The 18,773-nt window shown below is 38.3% G+C and overlaps 1 protein-coding gene across 8 annotated transcripts in view; it reads left to right on the plus strand.

The window, feature by feature from the left end:
• ARHGAP6 (Rho GTPase activating protein 6) overlaps nucleotides 1–18,773 on the plus strand; it is a 320,115-nt gene that overhangs the window by 283,903 nt on the left and 17,439 nt on the right. For all 8 annotated transcript variants that reach the window (XM_069003617.1, XM_069003628.1, XM_069003639.1 and 5 more), the window contains 5 exons: nucleotides 4,652–4,908; nucleotides 8,810–9,005; nucleotides 12,046–12,101; nucleotides 15,759–15,909; nucleotides 17,128–17,276. In XM_069003617.1, the coding sequence (XP_068859718.1) occupies nucleotides 4,652–4,908; nucleotides 8,810–9,005; nucleotides 12,046–12,101; nucleotides 15,759–15,909; nucleotides 17,128–17,276 (809 nt within the window). The remainder of the gene's footprint in view (nucleotides 1–4,651; nucleotides 4,909–8,809; nucleotides 9,006–12,045; nucleotides 12,102–15,758; nucleotides 15,910–17,127; nucleotides 17,277–18,773) is intronic.

The raw sequence follows: 18,773 nt of genomic DNA on the forward strand, positions 1-18,773 counted from the left end.
ACTTTCAAAGTACACACAGGCATTCCTGAGAGAGATGCCTCCCAGAAATTACTTGTCCTAGAATACTTTATCAGTAAACCAACTTTGTTTTGCCTTGGTTTCAGTAAACCCTACAGGTGAATGGAGAGACCTGCTCAGAAATAATAATCACTTGTTATGTGATTGCTTGAGTAACTAAGAATCATCCCTTTTGCTGATGTTTCTGTGTGGAATGTAAATACTTGGCAGGTTCATCTGTGGGGCCTTAGCAGAGCTGCAGTGTATACGGGACTTCCTGATAAAAGGCCTTCCTGGTGACTCTGGCATATGCAACGCCAGCAGTAGATGTTTGATTTTTCTTTAGTTCAAATTTTTTGAAAGTCTCTTCTGTGTTTACTTACCATTCGTGCTCAGTAAATTAAGATGTATTTATTAATGTTTTCCTTTGTTCTCAGTAATTCAGCCTATCATGGTATCCATGTGCCTTGGCACAGTGTAAGGAGAGAGCTGAATAAATGAAGTTTGTTTTATTGTAGTTTATCAGAAATTGGCTTTTTTTCAAGCCTTTTCAGTGCCCTACCATGCTTCTGTAAAAATCTTTGAATCATGCTCTCTAGGCATAAAGAAAGGGTTTTTTAAAGCAACATTGTATCATATTTTATACTAAAATCAAGTAAAGTACCAAATAATCTCTTAATTTTTTGTAAAAAAACCCCAGACATACTCCCAGAAAAAAGCATAAGTGATTGGGAGGGCCTTATATCACTCCTTGAAGGTCAGTGAGCTCTGAGTAGCTGGAGAAGTGATTTTCAGCCACAGACCTGATGCTGAGAACATTGTCTTATCTCAAATCTCGTGGAGTCACTGCAGGTTTTGAAGAACCTTGAGATGGAAGGAGTTTTGCAGTTACCATTATGTTCTGAGGTTTCTGTTTTCCTTGTTTTCTGCTTCCATCACTGTCCCTACAGATCTAAAATAACTGATTTCAGTTAGCAAAACAGAGTTACCGTATCTGGCTAGCTGGGGAGATTGACTTAAAGACCCCATTTAAATATCCTTTTAAAACCATGTTATTCCCCAATCTCTATTCCTGTCATTTAAATAGAGGTGGGACAAACACCTTAGTAAATCTTGGTCACAGGATTTTAGCAGCCCAAAACCAGCATTTACAATGTACTTAAGGAAAAACTCCAAATGCTAAGGAGACTAACCATAGTTAATATTCACTTTATTAGTATTGAAAGACTCATTAGAATCTAGAATATAGACCTCACTGGTTCTTAATAGACTCTTATATTTTGTGGGATGAAAAGCAGTTTTCACCAGCTGAAATTTCAGAGAAGTCTTTCAAACTCTATTTGGACAGGGTGACGTGAGCTGAAGTAAGCTATAACCATGTGGGTCAACATCCTGAATATTATAATTTGATTAGCAAAAAGGAGGATTTGGGATCACTGAAAGTCTCATTTGATCCGGCTGGGAATTTTTCTGTGACATGCTGCTTTTTATTAGAAATGGTGATTTATCACCAAAGAAAGATTTCTTAGGAACTTATCAGTTTCAATCAAAATTTTGTTAAGAAACTGGCCTCAGCTGCAAGATTGGCTTTCTGGTAAGAGAAATTATGCACTTCTCCAAAATAGTAAATTCTCTCCTTTGCCAGTAAACACTGAAAACTGGAGTGTATTAAAAGTGCTGCTGGCTAAGGATGCGAGTCTGCGTTTCCAAGCTGATTGCCCAATCTGCCAGGTTGTTTCACATTTTTACATGATGCTTTCTGCAAAACATCTTTTTAAACTGCCCAGTCTCCTCATTGAATGGTCAATTTTTTGTTGAGTTTACAGAGAATAACTAACTTGGTAGCTTTGGCACTCAGTGTGTATACAACAGACCAAGGTTTGAGCCACTGCTTTAAGGTGCATTTCCTCATACAAATAAAACCTCTCCAACAGTGGGGATCCCCAGCCTACAGCTATGAAGAAGCAGCTGGTCCTTTTACCTGCATTGTGAGACCAGAGCCTCAAACCCACACATCTTGTGTCTGAGTTAGTGCCCTGCCTCTCCCATCCATGGGGTTGCTAACTACTTCACATGAGTACAGCTTTTCTTTTTTAATGAATCTGAAATGTCAGAAGTGCTAACATTCACTCTAATTACTTGTCCAACAAGGAAGTTTTTGTGAGTGAATGCTCCTGAAGAGTGGTGGATAGAACATGCTCCCTGCCACCACAGCCCATGGTGTAAGCACACACACACATTTTGGTGGGAACTTGAGGCTGTAAGCAGTCTGCAGAGGGGGAACTGATTCTCTTAATTTCAACAAATGAGCAAAAAGTTTCTGGGTTTGCCAACTCTTTAATGTAATTACCACTGCCAGCCAGCACCACTACCATCTGTATTTAGTCTGAAATTCAGCCAGTTGGTTTTCATCCAGTTCCACATCTCTGCCAGGCATTGAGAAATCAAGGAAGTGGTTCATGAGGTCCTCTGAGAAGGCCTACATCAGAGCAGCCTGGAGTAGAGGCTTATTGTCCCTTCTCTGGCCCACGCTGAGCAAGAGCAGTTAAAAACCTGGAATCCCACACCTGAGAGTTTCCAAGCAGGGGCAACGCCTACCTCAAAATACCAGCCTTTACATATTGAAGTCAGGAAGAGGGTCATTTTAATAAAAATTTCTTTTAATGAAGCAGGGCTCAGATCTTGTCTCCTGCTGATCTTGCCCCAGTTGATGTAGGATTAATGGCACCAACATGCTGTTGGGCATCACATGAGCCCAGTACTCCTGCCCTCTCCCAATCTAAAGCAAAAGCAGCTCTGAGCCAAACCAGAGAAATACACTGTTTTCAGGATTTAATTTGTCTCAGTGGCTTTTCTCAGGAAATGTAGAAGAACAAATAAAAAAAAGGGTGCTGGGAGTACAACAAAGCACCCAGTTTAGACAGTCAGAAGGGGACACATGTTGCATATGTGTGTTTCAAATTCATCATCTTAAATGTTCATTAGTAAGATAATTCAGAACAATCAAAAAATTTAATGTTGATACTGTCATATTTTGTAGACACATGCTGCTGCGTATAGGAAGGAAAGGTCTAACTGAACTCCTGGAACTGGCAATCCCTGCATTGCTTGATATCTGTGTGATGATCTTTCTTGTCCTAAATTAAATGCAGATGGTTTTAGATGTCATTCTACTCATAGGTCACCTCCAGAGTTGCTTGATATATGAGGCTCTGTTTCCTGATTTAGTTTTGTCTGGCCACCAAAGTTAATTTGTGTCTTAACATTTCATGCTTCCAAAGAGCAGGAATGTTTCTACCAAATCAGAACAACAGACTCTTGTTTCTTTAGTGTGATAGACTAGTAGTGTCCTCATTCAAGATTCTTAAAATACCCTCTTCTTTTCAGTGCCTTACCTTAATGCAAGTCCAGATACAATTTGAGAAGTGTCATCAAAGACCTAGTTAGACTTAAAATCCCAGAAAGAATTTTGGCCTTTAATTATTTGCAGAATTGTGGCAAAAGAGAAGTATAGTATATAAGAATTTTTCTTTGTGCTTCCTTTTCTTTAAAATTCCTCTTTTGATGCTTAAAAATTTGGTTTTAATCTCTGGTGTTTTATTTATTCCTGATACGAGCAGGTCTGAAGCTGGAAGCTAGTAGAAGTTACACTCATTTTCACCAGGGTGAATAACATCAATAGTAATTTTTTTCATTTCTTTTGAGCACAAACCAGCTCTAGTTGGAAATCTGTCTTAGTGGCTTTGCTTCTGCTAATCTCAGATAAGTCTGATTTGAAAATAAATGAGAATTTGATTGTTGCTGACTGATTCACTGTGAAACATTTTCCTATTTTGTAAAAATACTTAAGCATTTTACTTTGAGACCTGTGGCATATGCTGTTTTTTTACATTACAATTATATTGATGTGGGATGGGATTATGTTCTTTTTGTTAATTGCGACAAACATGTTCTCTTGTGTTTCCATGTGTCCATGTTTTTTTTATTGTTACAAAGTATTTACAAAGTTATTGTATTGTTTTATACTGATATGCCACTATTAAACAGGTTTAATCTTACTAGTATTTAAAACAGTACAGTTCTTGTATAAATTTAAAACCATATCCTTGATGGCTTAGTCTGAATAGTGAATGTACTTTGAAGGTCTCTGCACAGGTAGATTCATACTTCTCTGAACTGTAGTGAAACCTGTGCATGTGCCAGTACCCCTTGACTCTGGTGCCCTACAGAATTTATGAGAAAGGAGCCTGGTGAAGGGATCTGAAACATCAGAGAGAGAGCTCTGGCACAGTCCAACGAGGCTCCCCAGTCTCAGGATGGTTACCAGAGCTTCTGATGCCCCTCTGCATGATCTATGTGTAACCAGAAGTGCCCAACTTCAGTTACTTTTGGTGGAAGTTAACATCTTAGTTAGATCTGATCTCAAATGATTTTCCAAGATTCTGTGCAGTATATCTTGCATGATGTGACTCGAAACAGGATTCAGATACCATGGGCTACAATTACCTGGCACTGTTGTTATTATTCAGTCCAATACTTCATTTGAATTTAAAGGGACTTCAGATTTCTTAACAACTTAACAGTTAATTCTTTTTGTACTAAGTGAGTATTCAGATGTTTGGTAAATATTAGCATCTTCTTGTTGTTGTTGCAGAATTTATTCCCCAGGCCTTTGGAATGCCTTTGTCTCAAGTCATTGCTAATGACCGGGCCTACAAGCTGAAGCAAGACTCTCAGAGAGAAGAGCAAAAAGATGTTTCAGATTTCGTGGCCTTTCTCTTGCCATTTGGAACTAAAAGACAGAACAAAGAACTTTCAAGCAGTAACTCATCTCTCAGCTCAACCTCAGAAACACCGAATGAATCCACTTCGCCTAACACACCTGAGCCAGCGCCACGAGCAAGGAGACGTGTAAGTAGACACATCACAATGGGCTGTGTGACAGTAGGTCCAGAGCTGGACCAGGAAAAACCTCTCTGTGTGGACTGTGGAATATTTTTTTGTTATGTTTGAATAGTGGGTTTTTTTCAGGTGGAAGTCAGCCTCATCAACATCAGGAAACTCTTAACTGTAGTGGGAATCTTCTTTTGCTGATGCTGGTGGGAAAAGATCATATAGGCTCTGCAGGTCTGTTACAGATCGCAAAGAGGCAGAGAGATTATCTAGAACTCTTCCTGTTTGCTCCCTTTATCTACCTTCTTCTGTCAAAGTCTTTTAGATTTAACAAATTCCATCTGTCTTCAACCTAATTTTTTCAGCAGGGGAAGACTAAACCTATGTGTTTGATATTTATAGGTATACTTATCTTAATTTAGCTCTAAATTGATAATAAATCTAACTATTAATCCCTTTCCTAATATTAATAAAAATCCTTATGGTCTAACCCTCATCATATCCTCTGGTAACTAAGGAGTTGTCAGACTAGATTTGTACCAGGGTCTTTGAAGGATGTTTCTGCATGCAGGCTGTGAAGATGCCTTTGACAGCAGAACACAGTGTGGTGGTTTTAGGTTGAATATTAAGCTACATGTAAAATTGACCGTTTTTTAGCATAATTCTGTTCCTCGTAAGTAAATTTTACGCTCTGAACTTTCCAGTTCTACAGTTAATAATAGTAGTAATTTTTTTTTCTATTGTTACCATGGAATAGAGGTTCTAGACTTAACTGCTTTTTAGTTTCATTTGCAATGGAGGGACAAAAAATTGCATAATAAAAGACTTTGAATAAAACCACTTTTAAGAAATCTGAGCAAGAATTGAGGTACAAGAACTGACTCTGGAAAAGAAAATATTTTCTTAGGAATCTCACCTTTCATACTTAGGATAAAACCTGCGTCATAGAAATTCTCTGTTGGGCTCTTCAAACCAGGGTTTAAGAGGGGTAGATCTGGAGTAAATTGCGAGTTGAGAGAAGGCAGAAAGTGGGTCATGGGGCTCTTTGTTTCTCTAGCTGCCAGCTGAAGCTTGAAGTGTCTATATTCTGTCTGCAAATAGCTGAAAACATGATGTTTGCAGTCTTGTATATGCTTTAATACACATCTGTTGGTCTGTGCAAACCATGTAAACAGGCATTTGTGTTTACACAAAAGTGCAAAGTAACTTGACTGAGTGTGATGGGAAACGCATGAACTTTCAGAATTTGGCAGTCAGTGATAAAAAATAAAAATTCACTGTATGCACTCATGGGCTTCAGAACCTTTTTTCATAGGAGGGAAAGATAACTCATGTGTCCAGAGGTGAGCCATCTGCTGTTCTTTTCATGAAGTATGATAAGATTTCTGCATTTGACCAGTGAGCAAGCAGGAGGATCATGAATCCTTTGGTACATCCATAGAGCTCTATCAGGACCAAGTTCCTAGAAGCTGAGGGAGGGTTTTGGGTGTTTCAGTTTCTTGCATGGTTGGTTTTAGGGTTTTTTTTTTGTCAGTACTGGCATTGCAGCTTTCAGAGTACTGAATTGGAGCCTTTAGCCCATAGCCATGAGGATGCAGTAGGACATGGTTCACCTACAGAGAAGAAAGAGTAGACTAAGCTGGGCAGTGTGACATGAGGGAGCTGGCATTTTCTATAGTGAACTAACTTAGCTAATGAACTTTATGAATTGTCAATTATTTAACATTAGTATCAACTCATTTCCCATATGTTGTCTGTCTTCATAATTCTGTTTATCAGTATGCTTACTGCTCTCCCCTGAGCTTATTTAGGGGATGGTCAGGAAGCCTGCACTTATCTTTTATCTCTTGAGCACCATTGCACTGTTTGTCTCTTCTCCACTGTTCCTCAGCAGTCAGGTAGGTCTGTCTGAGCCCAGAGTAATAGGTCTGGCTGAGTTTGATCAGCTGGATCGGTGGAGTATGTTGGTAATGCTTTCCTGTGCACTTTGTAGACTCAGAGCTGGCCTGGACTTGGTATTGCCAAGCAGTGACTTCAGTCACTGAACTCAAGGTCACTCTTCCTAAAGCCAGCTCAGTGTGCCAGTTAATCCACAACTTTGATAAAATGCCCAAGGACAACGTCGAACTGACTGTATTTGCATCTATTTTAGGGATCTGAATCCGACTTAAGTGACTCTGATAATGATTCATGAGGTGAGGATGCTTTGCAGACAGGAAAGGACCAGTAAAGGCAGAGTATAAAGGAGGGCACCTGTCACACAGGGGCTGCAGTGGTGAGGATGGTGTTAGGATTTTCAGTGTCAATCGATTCATTTGATGTTTAGAATGCCAAACTCTTAAATAAAACAAAATCAAAAAACCATTCAGTTGGAATTTTACACACGTGGATCATAGCCAGAGGTTCTTGTTTGGTTTGGAGGGTTTTTTTGTTTGTTTGTTTTGTTTCCTGTTGGCAGGAAATGGCAAAGGGAATCAAGCAGAGAGACATCAGAAATAAAGGTCAAAAGTTGCATTCTGAAGGATCTAGTAATTATTTACAGTAATGTGGGAAAAAAAAAATCTAAAAAACTTCACTGTACTTCATTTATACATCTATAATGAGTTACAAGAAACAGAACTATACCTGATAAGTTAAATGGTTTTTTTTAAAAGATATTATGAACTAGAAATTTATCAATGAATTTGAAATCTCGGTGGACTTTTTGTGAGTTTTGCCTACGAGTTAGAAATCTTCATGAAGTTCAGTTGGCTAGGTTGATGGAACAAAATACTCCTGGAGCTTGAAATTCCCTTGAAGGCAATTGAACAGTTCTCATTTAATAGACGTAGAGCTCTGACTAGCAGTCTATAAATTACCTGTCAGCAGAACAGTGTGCTTTTAACAGACTATAGTTGTCAGCAAAGTTTTGAGTAGGAATTTACATTTTCTTTATTATTTCTTAGGATGACATGCTGCATACCTGTACAGTACATTTTTTGGTAAAATTTATGCTTTGTTTCAGAAAGAAAGAAAATTGTTTAGAGCAGATATTTTTAATAGGAATGAAACCTGAAGTTTTTCCTTCTGTTTTATTATTTGTAAGCCTACTTGTCCCCTAGTATGTTTTCACCTCATAAGTTCAAGAACAATTGAGAGAAATGATAATTTTGAAGTGACAATAATCTTGTGGTTTGAAAAAAAAGTCCTGTTTATCAAGTGTGAACACTGAAACATGCCATAAACCTCTTGCTGCTTGTGCTGCTTTATGTTTTACAGACTGGTTGAACTTCTGCGCCTTGCTGTAATCCAAACCTGGCTTTCAAAGCTTTCATTGGAATTTTAATGATTTTAAAATATTAAGATAATTGAAGTAGAAATATTTAAAAAATATTACCCCTCAACTTCTCAGGTGTATCTTTATTCTGTGATAATGTGGGGTTATTTCAAACTCCATAGCTGTATGTATTTCTGATATTAACTCTTATGGTGTATGGTTGTAAATCATTTTGCCTAAGTTTCATTGATACAATGGTCCAAGCTACAGAAGTAGTAGTCAATAAGATTTAAAAATATCTGTATATCTTCAGGCACATGGATAAGATACTGCTGAAGTGCACCCACAGACCGTGATCCATCCTTGCCCTGCAGTATGTGCAGGCTTTCAACAGTAAAAAGATGGAGCAAGCGCGTGGAAAGCATTTAGGTTTTTCAGTATTTTAATTCCTTGTAATGTCATGAGAATAAAATTGGTACCATTGTAATTTTTCCATCCATTGCACTGGTATTATAACTTCATTAATTTGTAAAAATGTTGTAGCAAATTGTATTTTTATATTAGTTTGTATAAAATGCAGGTAGGCAAAAGTCTTTGTTGGATGTCCTGTGATGCTGAGATTTCTGCAGCCCTACTGATTATTTGTGTGTGTGTACTTCACAGGGTGCGATGTCTGTGGACTCTATTACAGACCTTGATGACAATCAGTCAAGATTGTTGGAGGCTCTCCAGCTCTCTTTGCCAGCAGAAGCCCAGAGCAAGAAAGAAAAGGCAAGAGATAAGAAACTAAGCCTGAACCCTATTTACAGGCAGGTTCCCCGGCTTGTAGATAGCTGCTGCCAGCACTTGGAAAAGCACGGTAAGAATATTTTGTTTTCCCAGGAGTGGCAGATGTATTTTTACTATAATATAAATAAATGCCTATTTTGAGAAGCAAGTACATGCTTCCATTTGCAACATCTTTGAAAGCTAGACATTTTCCCTCCTGTTTTGCCTCTTGCTAAAAATACTCTCTCATAAGTAATTACTTACATGATAACTTCCCAAACTAAAGATCTATGCTAAAAGCTTGTAAACTGGCCCATAGAGCACAGGGATAGAGGCTTTTCTTGGAGGTCACTCATCTTGTACTGGGGTGCTCAGCTCTGCAGAAATGGCTCTTCACACCCCACAGGTTTACCTGTACCTTCAGAGTGAAAAGTGCCGGTCAGTCTGGAGTCATTCTTCACAACCAGTGGATCTTAAGGTGTGGGAGCTAGATGAACTATTTATACTGTAGTGCAAGACTTTTGATATTTGAAGATGGAGGCTCAGAATAAGAAAGAATTCCATGCTAAATATATATTAAGCTCCAAGAAGCCTCTTCCTATTCATTGCAAGGCTTGAAGGCTGAATACTCAGTTTGTCTCTGGCTTGATTCCTCCTGACCAGCCTCAGGCTCAGGCCTGCTCTCTCTGAAGGAAATTACAGACTCCTGCCAGTATTCTTCTCATGTGTTCATGATTTTCCAGACACAAACCTCCTACAGCTTTACATAATGCAGAAACAATAGTCAATGTAGGTATCTGCTCACCATCTCTGCCAGTGTATCTTAGTCTTGTAAAGTTTGTTAATGATAATTGAAATAACTTGGCCACAGCAAGATAGAGTTATCAAATGGCCAGATAATCAACAAACCATAAATAATGGTGATTGCAACAGCAATTGATGTATTTGATGCTAATTTCACCAGAAAGAAATAATTTACTGACTCTGAATGAAAGGCTTTTGCAGATGAGGGACTGCAATTCAAACAACAATGCTGAGCTTTCACAATTCATAGTTGAAAACTATCTTCCTTACAAATGTATCAAGGAACATGGCAAAAGATAGTCACTGTTAGTCTTTTACAGAGATTAGATACCATGGCTGACAAGTATGGGATGATTAAGTTTGAGATGAATGACTTCCATCCCTTTAAACAAAGGTAGCTGAGTTTGGAGAACATAAAAGTATCTGAGTCAGCCAAAAAAGCCATCCAGCTAAGTATCATTTGGATACTGTGATTTTATGTCACTTGATCATCCGTGATAAAATTTTTAATCCTCTTAACCCACTGCCATAACAAAGATTCTTTTCTATGTCATGCTCTGTACGAAAATACTTGCCTTACATTGAAGTTTCCCTTTAAAGGAAATTTATGATGGGTTATTGTGCACTGTTTAAGAGTAAACTGTAATATACCACATTGCAATAATCTGATATAATCTGGTGCAAATTCTTCAATTTTCAATTTAATCTGCTGTCCACAAGACAGTCATTGGAACTGAGAGAAATTAAAGATGGTAGAAGATGGACACTGTACCAGTATCATTCTAGGCTGTATGATGGACCAAGCTACTGATTCTGAAAATACTTATTTGTATGCATAAGTCCTTTAGGTCGATTTTTCAGCAACAAATCACCAGCAGTTTCTGATGAATGCTTTAAAGGATAATTTTAAATATTATGTGACAAAAAATGGTTCTGTTTTTAGACATAGAAGTCCCTGTCCTTGTTCATCTTCCCTGTTTTCCCTGGGATCATGTCCCAGAGATAGAAAGGCCTGACTTTCTGTAGACCTGCAGTGTAGAACAAGCACTGTATGTCTGTGTAGGAATGGGTAACCAGCCTGCAGGCTTTTCCCCGTGGGTGTGTCTCCATCTCAGATGATTCCCTGCCAGTGCTCTTGGGTTTACTGAATGATAGCCCATGAATGTAATTTTCTGTTAACCAAAGAAAGAAGATTTTAAAAGAGGTTATGTTGAGACTAAAAACTAAAAAGCAGAATCCTATTTGAATTTCTTTGACAAAGATGTGCAACTCCAAACACTGCTCAAGGTGACACATCTCCAGCAAGCAAGTGTAGCCTAATGGTTGTCAAAAGGCATTTGTTTCACAAGGTAATTTTGCATCTCCTGTATGTCAGTAGAGATGAGAGCTGCAGAGTCACCCTTTTTTAGACCACAAACTTCCAAGCTCATAGATAACTTCATCCCTTTTGCAAAAATGTATAACCATGTAAAATTATATTATTTACACAGCTCCTTAAGGCTCTAAAATTTCCACTCACATTGTCATTGCTAAAGACCATGTCACCTCTCAAATTTTTCAGGTCCCATTAATGCAAGATATGTCCATTCGAGAACCATTTGTTGTATTTGTAGTGGCTTTCTACAGGGTTAAAATAAGGTTTGAACTGGTTTCTTATGAAATAGCAGGCAACACCAATTTCCTAATTACTTTAAGTCTAAATGACACACTTCTGTAATTTCCCTAAAGTACAAAAATGCTTCTTTATAGCTTTCCCCCTGTTTAATAGCTGTTCCTACCTTATAAACTGCACACAACTCCCAGTTAAAGTTCTTCCCTCTCATAGTCTGCCTGAGTGCCCTATTTATGTACCTTTGAAGGAAACTCTCAACTTTGTCTTGACAGGCACTTTAGAGCCGGTGAGTAACCCCAAATACCAACTGCTTCCTGTATCCAAAGACCCAGCTCAATGCCCATGTATTTAGTTGTTATACTGCCTGTTCCCTTTCATGTCAGTCCTGAAATTACACCTCCAAACCCTGAGTAGTGCCTCAGCCTCTGCATACCTTTGTTTCTCATAGCAGTGGCACTGCCAAAGTGGCATCACCAGAATGTCACAGAGATGCCATTTTGCAGATTAAGTGTGATCCTTAAAAACCACAGTGGATGGCTTCTTAACCAAAACCGAATCTTGCCTCAACATCGTAAGTACAAGTTTGTGGAGAAATATGTTCCTTTTTTTTTTTTATTCTTTTAAGTACACACATAGGTCAGAATGCTTTGGTTCAATGCGATTTTCAGGAGAAAATGAAACAATAAAACAGTGCTATGATGTGTTACACTTGCAGGTCTCCAGACAGTAGGAATATTCAGAGTTGGAAGCTCAAAAAAGAGAGTAAGACAGGTGAGTGGATTGGATATGGTATGATACAAATAAATCTGATTCCTTTTGTTGTGATTTCTTCCCCATCCATAGTATGGTGAAATTTAGGCTTTCTGGGTCAGTGACTTCATTGGTTTTTTGATGGCTCATAACAGGCATTTCCAGTATCTTTTACATCTGGTGAAATCCTTGTCAGGTTCTCAGCAGGTTAACAGTCTCTGTATGTTTTGCTCTGCAAAAGTAGCACAGGGTTGGAGATCCAAATAAACTACAGTGAAGAAATTTTCCAAAGGTCACACTGCAGGGAAAAAAAAATCTTGGCTGTTCATTTCATCTCAGAAACAGCTGAAGCTCCCAAAGTAAACTCAAACTGTAAATCTTTTTTGGAAAACTCACGGTATGAGAAAACATGCAAGTACAGAACAATTTCTTTGACCCTAAGATTGCTGCTCCTAAATGTTACCTTTCTTTTACCCTTGCTAGACTTCAAGGTCAGAGCAGACCCTTCCAAGTCTTAGTCTCAGCCAAATGATGAAAAAGCAAAGACAGTGTACAATTAAGTTCCAGAGACAAAGTCAAGTGCTAGGAGGTATTAACTCCTAGGTATACCTACCTAGATATTGCACTGTTATTCCCAGAAGCTGGGAATACTTGTTGAATTAGAGCAGTGGAGAGCAGTGGTTAGTGTTTGCATGATGCATAAGGAGGGAATAAAAAGTTACAGGATAATACCCCTCCCAGGAAGTATAAGACCAAAAACACCAAACAGAAAAAAAAAAAAAAACCAAAAGAAAGCTTGACTGTATCTGATCCCAGAAGTTATACTTCTTTGCAAAAAGCTGCAAAAACTTCACAGAGTAATGTTTTATCATTCTGGAAAGTTACCTTGAATGGCTAAACTGAATTGATTTTGGCTGGTAGGACAGTATAGCCTACTGATTTGTAGCTCATTCTCCAGCAGTTCCTATTCCTGAGTAGCTGGTGTAACACCAAGCTAAAAAAACATCTGCAGAGGCAGTTTTCAGATAAACACTGAACTAGATAAAGTATTGAAATTGCCTCACATTTGCATTGCAAGCTTCAGTGTCAAAACATATATATTATCATTTAGGGGTGAGTACAATTGCATCATGTGTCTGGGGAAAAAGCATAAAGCTTCTATCATTTACTTGTAAACTAAGTCTTCCTTTGATCATCAATAACTTTTCACCACTTTTATTCTGTTTTCAAAAGGTGAGGAAATCAAGAGATTTGGATATCTATGTTTTTTATTACATGGACTAATTGATCAAACTAGGTAAATTGATATATTTCATTAAACAGCAAGGAAGCATGAGCTTGGCCCTTGTAGTTACAGTAATAAATGCTGTCAACATGAACACATGGGAAAGTCTGGATTCAATTAAAATTCCACTCATTTTCTGAACCACAGAAAGCCAAACCCAGCACTCAGATTTTGGTGTGCTTTTGCAGCTGTTCATTAGTTTTTCTTGTGTAGAAAGTAAACATATTTTGTTTTCCTTCCTTCCCTAGTTAGAAAATGTCCTGTTTCAACTGTAGTTTGTTGCAGCAAATACATAAATAAGTAAATGCATGTGCCAGTGAGGTTTTTGATTGGTGAGCAGGAAGAGAAAATCCAGAACATGTGCATCTCCTGCAAACCTCCTCCTTCATGTTCACTGGGTTGTAGGACAAAGATTGCTGAGCTCATGTTGACTCAAGGTGGTAGGTCTGGTGCATCAGGATGCCAGGTACCATCATTGTGCCCAGAACAGATGCTTGAGCAGAGCATTGTTGCCAAGGTTGAGGTGGGCAACTGTCAATACTGGGCCTGGTGACATTGTGGAAGGTTCAACCCTGAGGATGAAGAGTGAAGTAGCTGGAGCTCTGTTCTCCTATCTCCTGTTGCAGCACAGATGTCCTCATCTCTCATATCATAAGATTCAATGGTTGTGGTTGTTCACCAGCTGTATCTTTGAAAAGTCTGAAAGCATTCCATGTGAATGGAGTCTGAAAGACTTAAAGTTGAAACTTACAATATATGGTTTTAACAGCCTTGATAACTGGGCCTGAAATGTGGCCACGTCTCACCAAAACTTCTATGATATTTTGCTTCTTGGGACATCTCTGTAGGTCTCTCAGGATGTCAGGTCAGAAGTGCCATATTCAAGACTGTAACAGCAGTTTATGATTTAGACAGCTATTTGGGAAGTCTGAATTCCTGATGCAGTGCTAATCTGTTTCCTCAGCTGCTTTTGAGCAGTAAGTGCAGAAACAATCTTCTGGGTTGAGGTAATTTATGGTGCTCCACAGGGATGTTCTGCATTCATTACCAGTCTGGAGAGTAGAATTAAGCTGGGCATGAAGTCCCCAAGTTGGCACTGGAAAATCTTTGACCATAAATCAAAGAATAATACTAGGTAAAAAACATTCTGGTCTTCATAGCATAATTATTCATGATTAGTAATGACTGATACTAATAATGTTAAAAATAATCTTAATAAATGAGCATGGAGGCTGTGGTTTTTAGTGAATACCTTTCACACTCATTATGAAAGCACATCTCAGCTGAAAACGCAGGATTTGCACACTGAACACACTCAGGATAGATTTGCATGTGATGAAGATTTGCCACAAATTACCACAGGCATATAGTTTGCTTGTGACTTAGCTTCTTTCCTCTCTGGTATGTTTGTAATATTCCTGGTGAAGAAACCTGATGCCTCAGATTTCCTTGTTTATAAGATTAGCTGTAATCACTCTCTGAGAAGATAAGTGTGATATCGTGATAGCTCATAATGTTAGCAAAGGTACAAATTTTTTCTAGAAAATAATTTTAAAATGTCTTGACTGTTTTCAAAATGAAAAGAGAGTAAAAGGTGAAGCTGTCAGCTTGAGGAAAGTATTCTGCTCTTGATGATGGAAAATCTGTCCAGAAAGGCAGGCTTTTATCTTTTCATAAAGTATCTTGGATTTGAGAGAGGGTTTTTTTCTGCCTTTGGGAAGTGTGATGCCTTTGAATTATACAGAAGTTGGCTGAGGACCAAGGTGGGGAAAAAAACCCCAGCGATACCTTGCAATGGTATTAGTTTGTGAACTCCATAATGACGATCTCTTAATGAGTATAACTAAATTAGGAAGGCAGAACAAAGTGTGTTGTAGGAAAGCTGTGAAGTCTTAGTGAACCTGTCTGCTTGCTGCCTATCTGAATGACAAGAGAAGTGTGAATTTGGTAGATATTAACATGATCTTATTAATAATGTTTTTGTACAAAATCATAAATGTTACGACATGCAATTTTAGTCTTTCTGGTTCCAGGGATAATGCAGTAAAGTGGTATAAGAGCCTGTCTTGTAGTTTTCCTTATTGTGTCTGGTTTCTGCTTTTGCTATGAAATTTGCATTTCTGCAAAAATTTTACTTCGATACATGTTTTCATATAAGAGTGTCATACATTAGCTGGGAAAAAAATTGTATTTTATTACAATCTGGTACAAACGTTTTGTATCATGGAATAAGCAGCAGTTAGACATGAATTACATCTTTGACCTTACCAGAGACTAGTCATGCTCAATCTTGAAAGTGAAAATGAGTAAATTTACTTCTTAAAAGATTTTCTATGTTGGGATGTATTAATTGGGACAATAAGTGACTGGTTTTCTCTCGTGATCTTTTTCAGTTACGCGAAGAGTTTGACCGAGGCATAGATGTTGTGTTAGATGAAGAGCACAGCATTCATGATGTTGCTGCCTTGTTAAAGGAATTTCTGCGTGACATGCCTGACCCACTTCTTACCAGAGAACTTTATACACCTTTCATCAACACTCTCTGTGAGCTTTACAGCATCTTGATTTATCAATTTTGAAAAGCTAATTTGTTTAAATTCTTTGATCTCTACTAATAGCCTTCTTTTATTCTGTTCCTTTAATGCTCTAGCCTTGATTTGCTCCAAATATTTGTATAATACACTATAAAGAATATAGTATATTCTAATATACAATAGTATATATATATAAAATATAATATATGTACAATATAAATAATATAGTATATTATTTAGTATAAATTTACTGAGGTCTCTTCTTGGTTTTTATACTGTATAAGTATAATCCAGAAAACTAGAACAAGAAAGATTTCACTAACTATACATATTTTTGCATTTGTAAGGATGGAATTCAGGTTGTCTGTTAAAACCTGACCCTGTCATTGATCTAGCAGTACCAGCTCACAGACTGTCATTTGCATGCTCGTATCTTAAAATTCTTAGATATGTCCATGGACCAAAGTTCCAGCCTGGCTTCAAAAATTCAAGTTTTTTAATAGCTAATGGTCCTCAAAGCCGTGATACTACGTACTCCCAATTGTGTTGCTTAAGACCCAAGTCCAGACTCTCAGAGATTTGGGAAAAAGTAAAGTTGCACCTTTCAAGCTTAAGCAGCTGCCTGGTATGTGTTCTTCAGATGCTTTCTAGCCCTCATGTCTGAGATCCTGCCTCTGTCCCACTTTTGTCACTGGCTACCATTTAGATGCTAGATGGTTCAAGTGGTGGTGGTTGCAGAATGACCTTCATACCTCTGGGTATAAAGGTGTTGCTTTTCCAATCTGCCGGTACCTCTGCAAGATGAAAAATTGTAAGAAAACTGATTTAAAATGGCTGAAGCATAAACCTGACTGGAATGCTTGCCAGCGACTCTACATACCAGTAGCTATACCTAAATGAATGGAGTAAGTAGAAAAATAAGCAGAATATTTGAGTCCAGAAACACTGATGGAGTATAAAATATGGATTTTACTCTCTTATAGGATGAGAAAAAATCCTGTGAACTTGTGAGCAAAATGTTGACCAACTAAGGCAAAAATCCCGTAACAGTAGTAGTTATACTTCTGATGTTTCCTTGAAGTTTTCTCTTTTTCTTCTGACATTGTAAGGAAAATGATTCTTAAACAAAGCTGTTCCTATACCTTCCTTTGGGATGGGAACCGTATATTTGTTCTGCTTTTAGGTTAGTTGGAGTGATTTTCTTAGAACATATTTTTTCCCCTCTTAGTATTAGAGCCTGATGAACAGCTAAGCACCTTACAGCTTCTCATTTATCTTCTACCTCCTTGTAACTGCGATACCCTTCACCGGCTGCTGCAGTTCCTCTCCACAGTAGCTGGCCATGCAGAAGACACCAAAGACAAGGATGGCCAAGAGGTAAGTCCTGGTCACTTGTGTCCTTTGACTTTACTTAATTGGTGGTCTGAAAAGAGACCTTTAAAGCCTTGGAACATAAACAGTGGTGGCATACCCTTGAATGATAGGAGAGACTTAATCTATTTGCCTGCACTTCTACCATTTAGTTGTTTACTATGTTCTTAGGGCTATGAAAGTTTAATTTTTGTATGACCTAATCAGTAAAGCATCTACCACTTCCTTGGGGAGATTCACAGTGTACCAACCTTGCTGTTAAGAACATCTAATGTCATCCATCCTTCCCCAACTGCCTTATTTTATCCTATTATATTCTATGGAAAAAGTACTCAGAAAAGGTCAGCATGCAAGAATATGCTTTTTCGTTTTTTCATTCTCTGTTGTTGCTTTTTTATATGACCTTTGGACGTAGCAGTTTGCTTCTTTGTTCTCTTAGCTTCCTTGTGTGCACTGGGTAGTGAAAAATAAAAAAACAGGGGACAGGAACTCCAGTTATATCCTTGAAGCTGACAGACCTCATCAGTAGCTGGAGTCAGGGTTCATCTTTGCCTCTTTTCTTTTTGGCCTCCTTAACTGTTGCAGTCTGGACAAAATTCAGTGTAGAGTTTGGTGTGCACTCACCCCACAGAGACAAGAATGCCCCCAGCTGTGGGGCTGGGCTCTAGCCCTGAGCATTCTCATATCTGCACCTGTGCCCATTCATGCTGGGGAAGACCTGAAAATCCATGTTTCCCATTTCCTGCCAGGGAAGTGCTTGAACTAGAGTAGTCTGCTGTGCAAAGGAGGCTATTCTGTTAACTAAATAAAATGGATATGGTCTGTCACTGCTTGACCAAATTGCACTGTTTTGTCCATGGAAGGACTTCTCACTCCTCTAAACTGCAGCAGAGACTACTTCTGGTGTTACTTCTGAGACTCTTTGGAAACTCCTAGAGAATTTTGTCTTCCAGATGGAAAATCCTGCTGGTTTTGTCAAATCTGGATGCCTTTTGCAGTTGTCCAATTTTAACAGCTGGCACTTTGAAATGTAGTTTTTTCAAATTTCTGCCTCAAGTCCTGATTTCCAGTTATTCTATCTTTACTGGTCCTAACTTCCAGTGTTGTATGTGACTTCAAGGCCTATTTGACTTTTAAATCCACTTTAAATGCTATTATTTTTGTTCTCAGCAAGGACTTGATAAAAAACTCTATCACTGTGATGGAAAGCATTTAGAAAGAGCAGCCTGTAACAGTTTTACTGTGCTTAAAAACACGTATAAGCCAGCTAAGGTCATGGTCCTTCTGGTCCTGCAAAGAATTCTCTGTTGGTTCAGGAATGTACCCAGGAGGATCTTATTGCAGGGCTAGGGGATGCTGCTTAACAGAGTTGATTTGGCTCAGCAGTTGTACATCAGCTTTGCCACAGGTATTTTGGCAAGGCAAATTTATGTAAGCTGTCTTGACAGTTCTGTAAGCATCAGGAATATTATGTGCAACTGGATACCTTTTATAGATAATACA

The sequence above is a fragment of the Aphelocoma coerulescens genome, chromosome 1 (genome assembly GCF_041296385.1).
Source record: "Aphelocoma coerulescens isolate FSJ_1873_10779 chromosome 1, UR_Acoe_1.0, whole genome shotgun sequence".
Taxonomy (NCBI): Eukaryota; Metazoa; Chordata; class Aves; order Passeriformes; family Corvidae; genus Aphelocoma; species Aphelocoma coerulescens.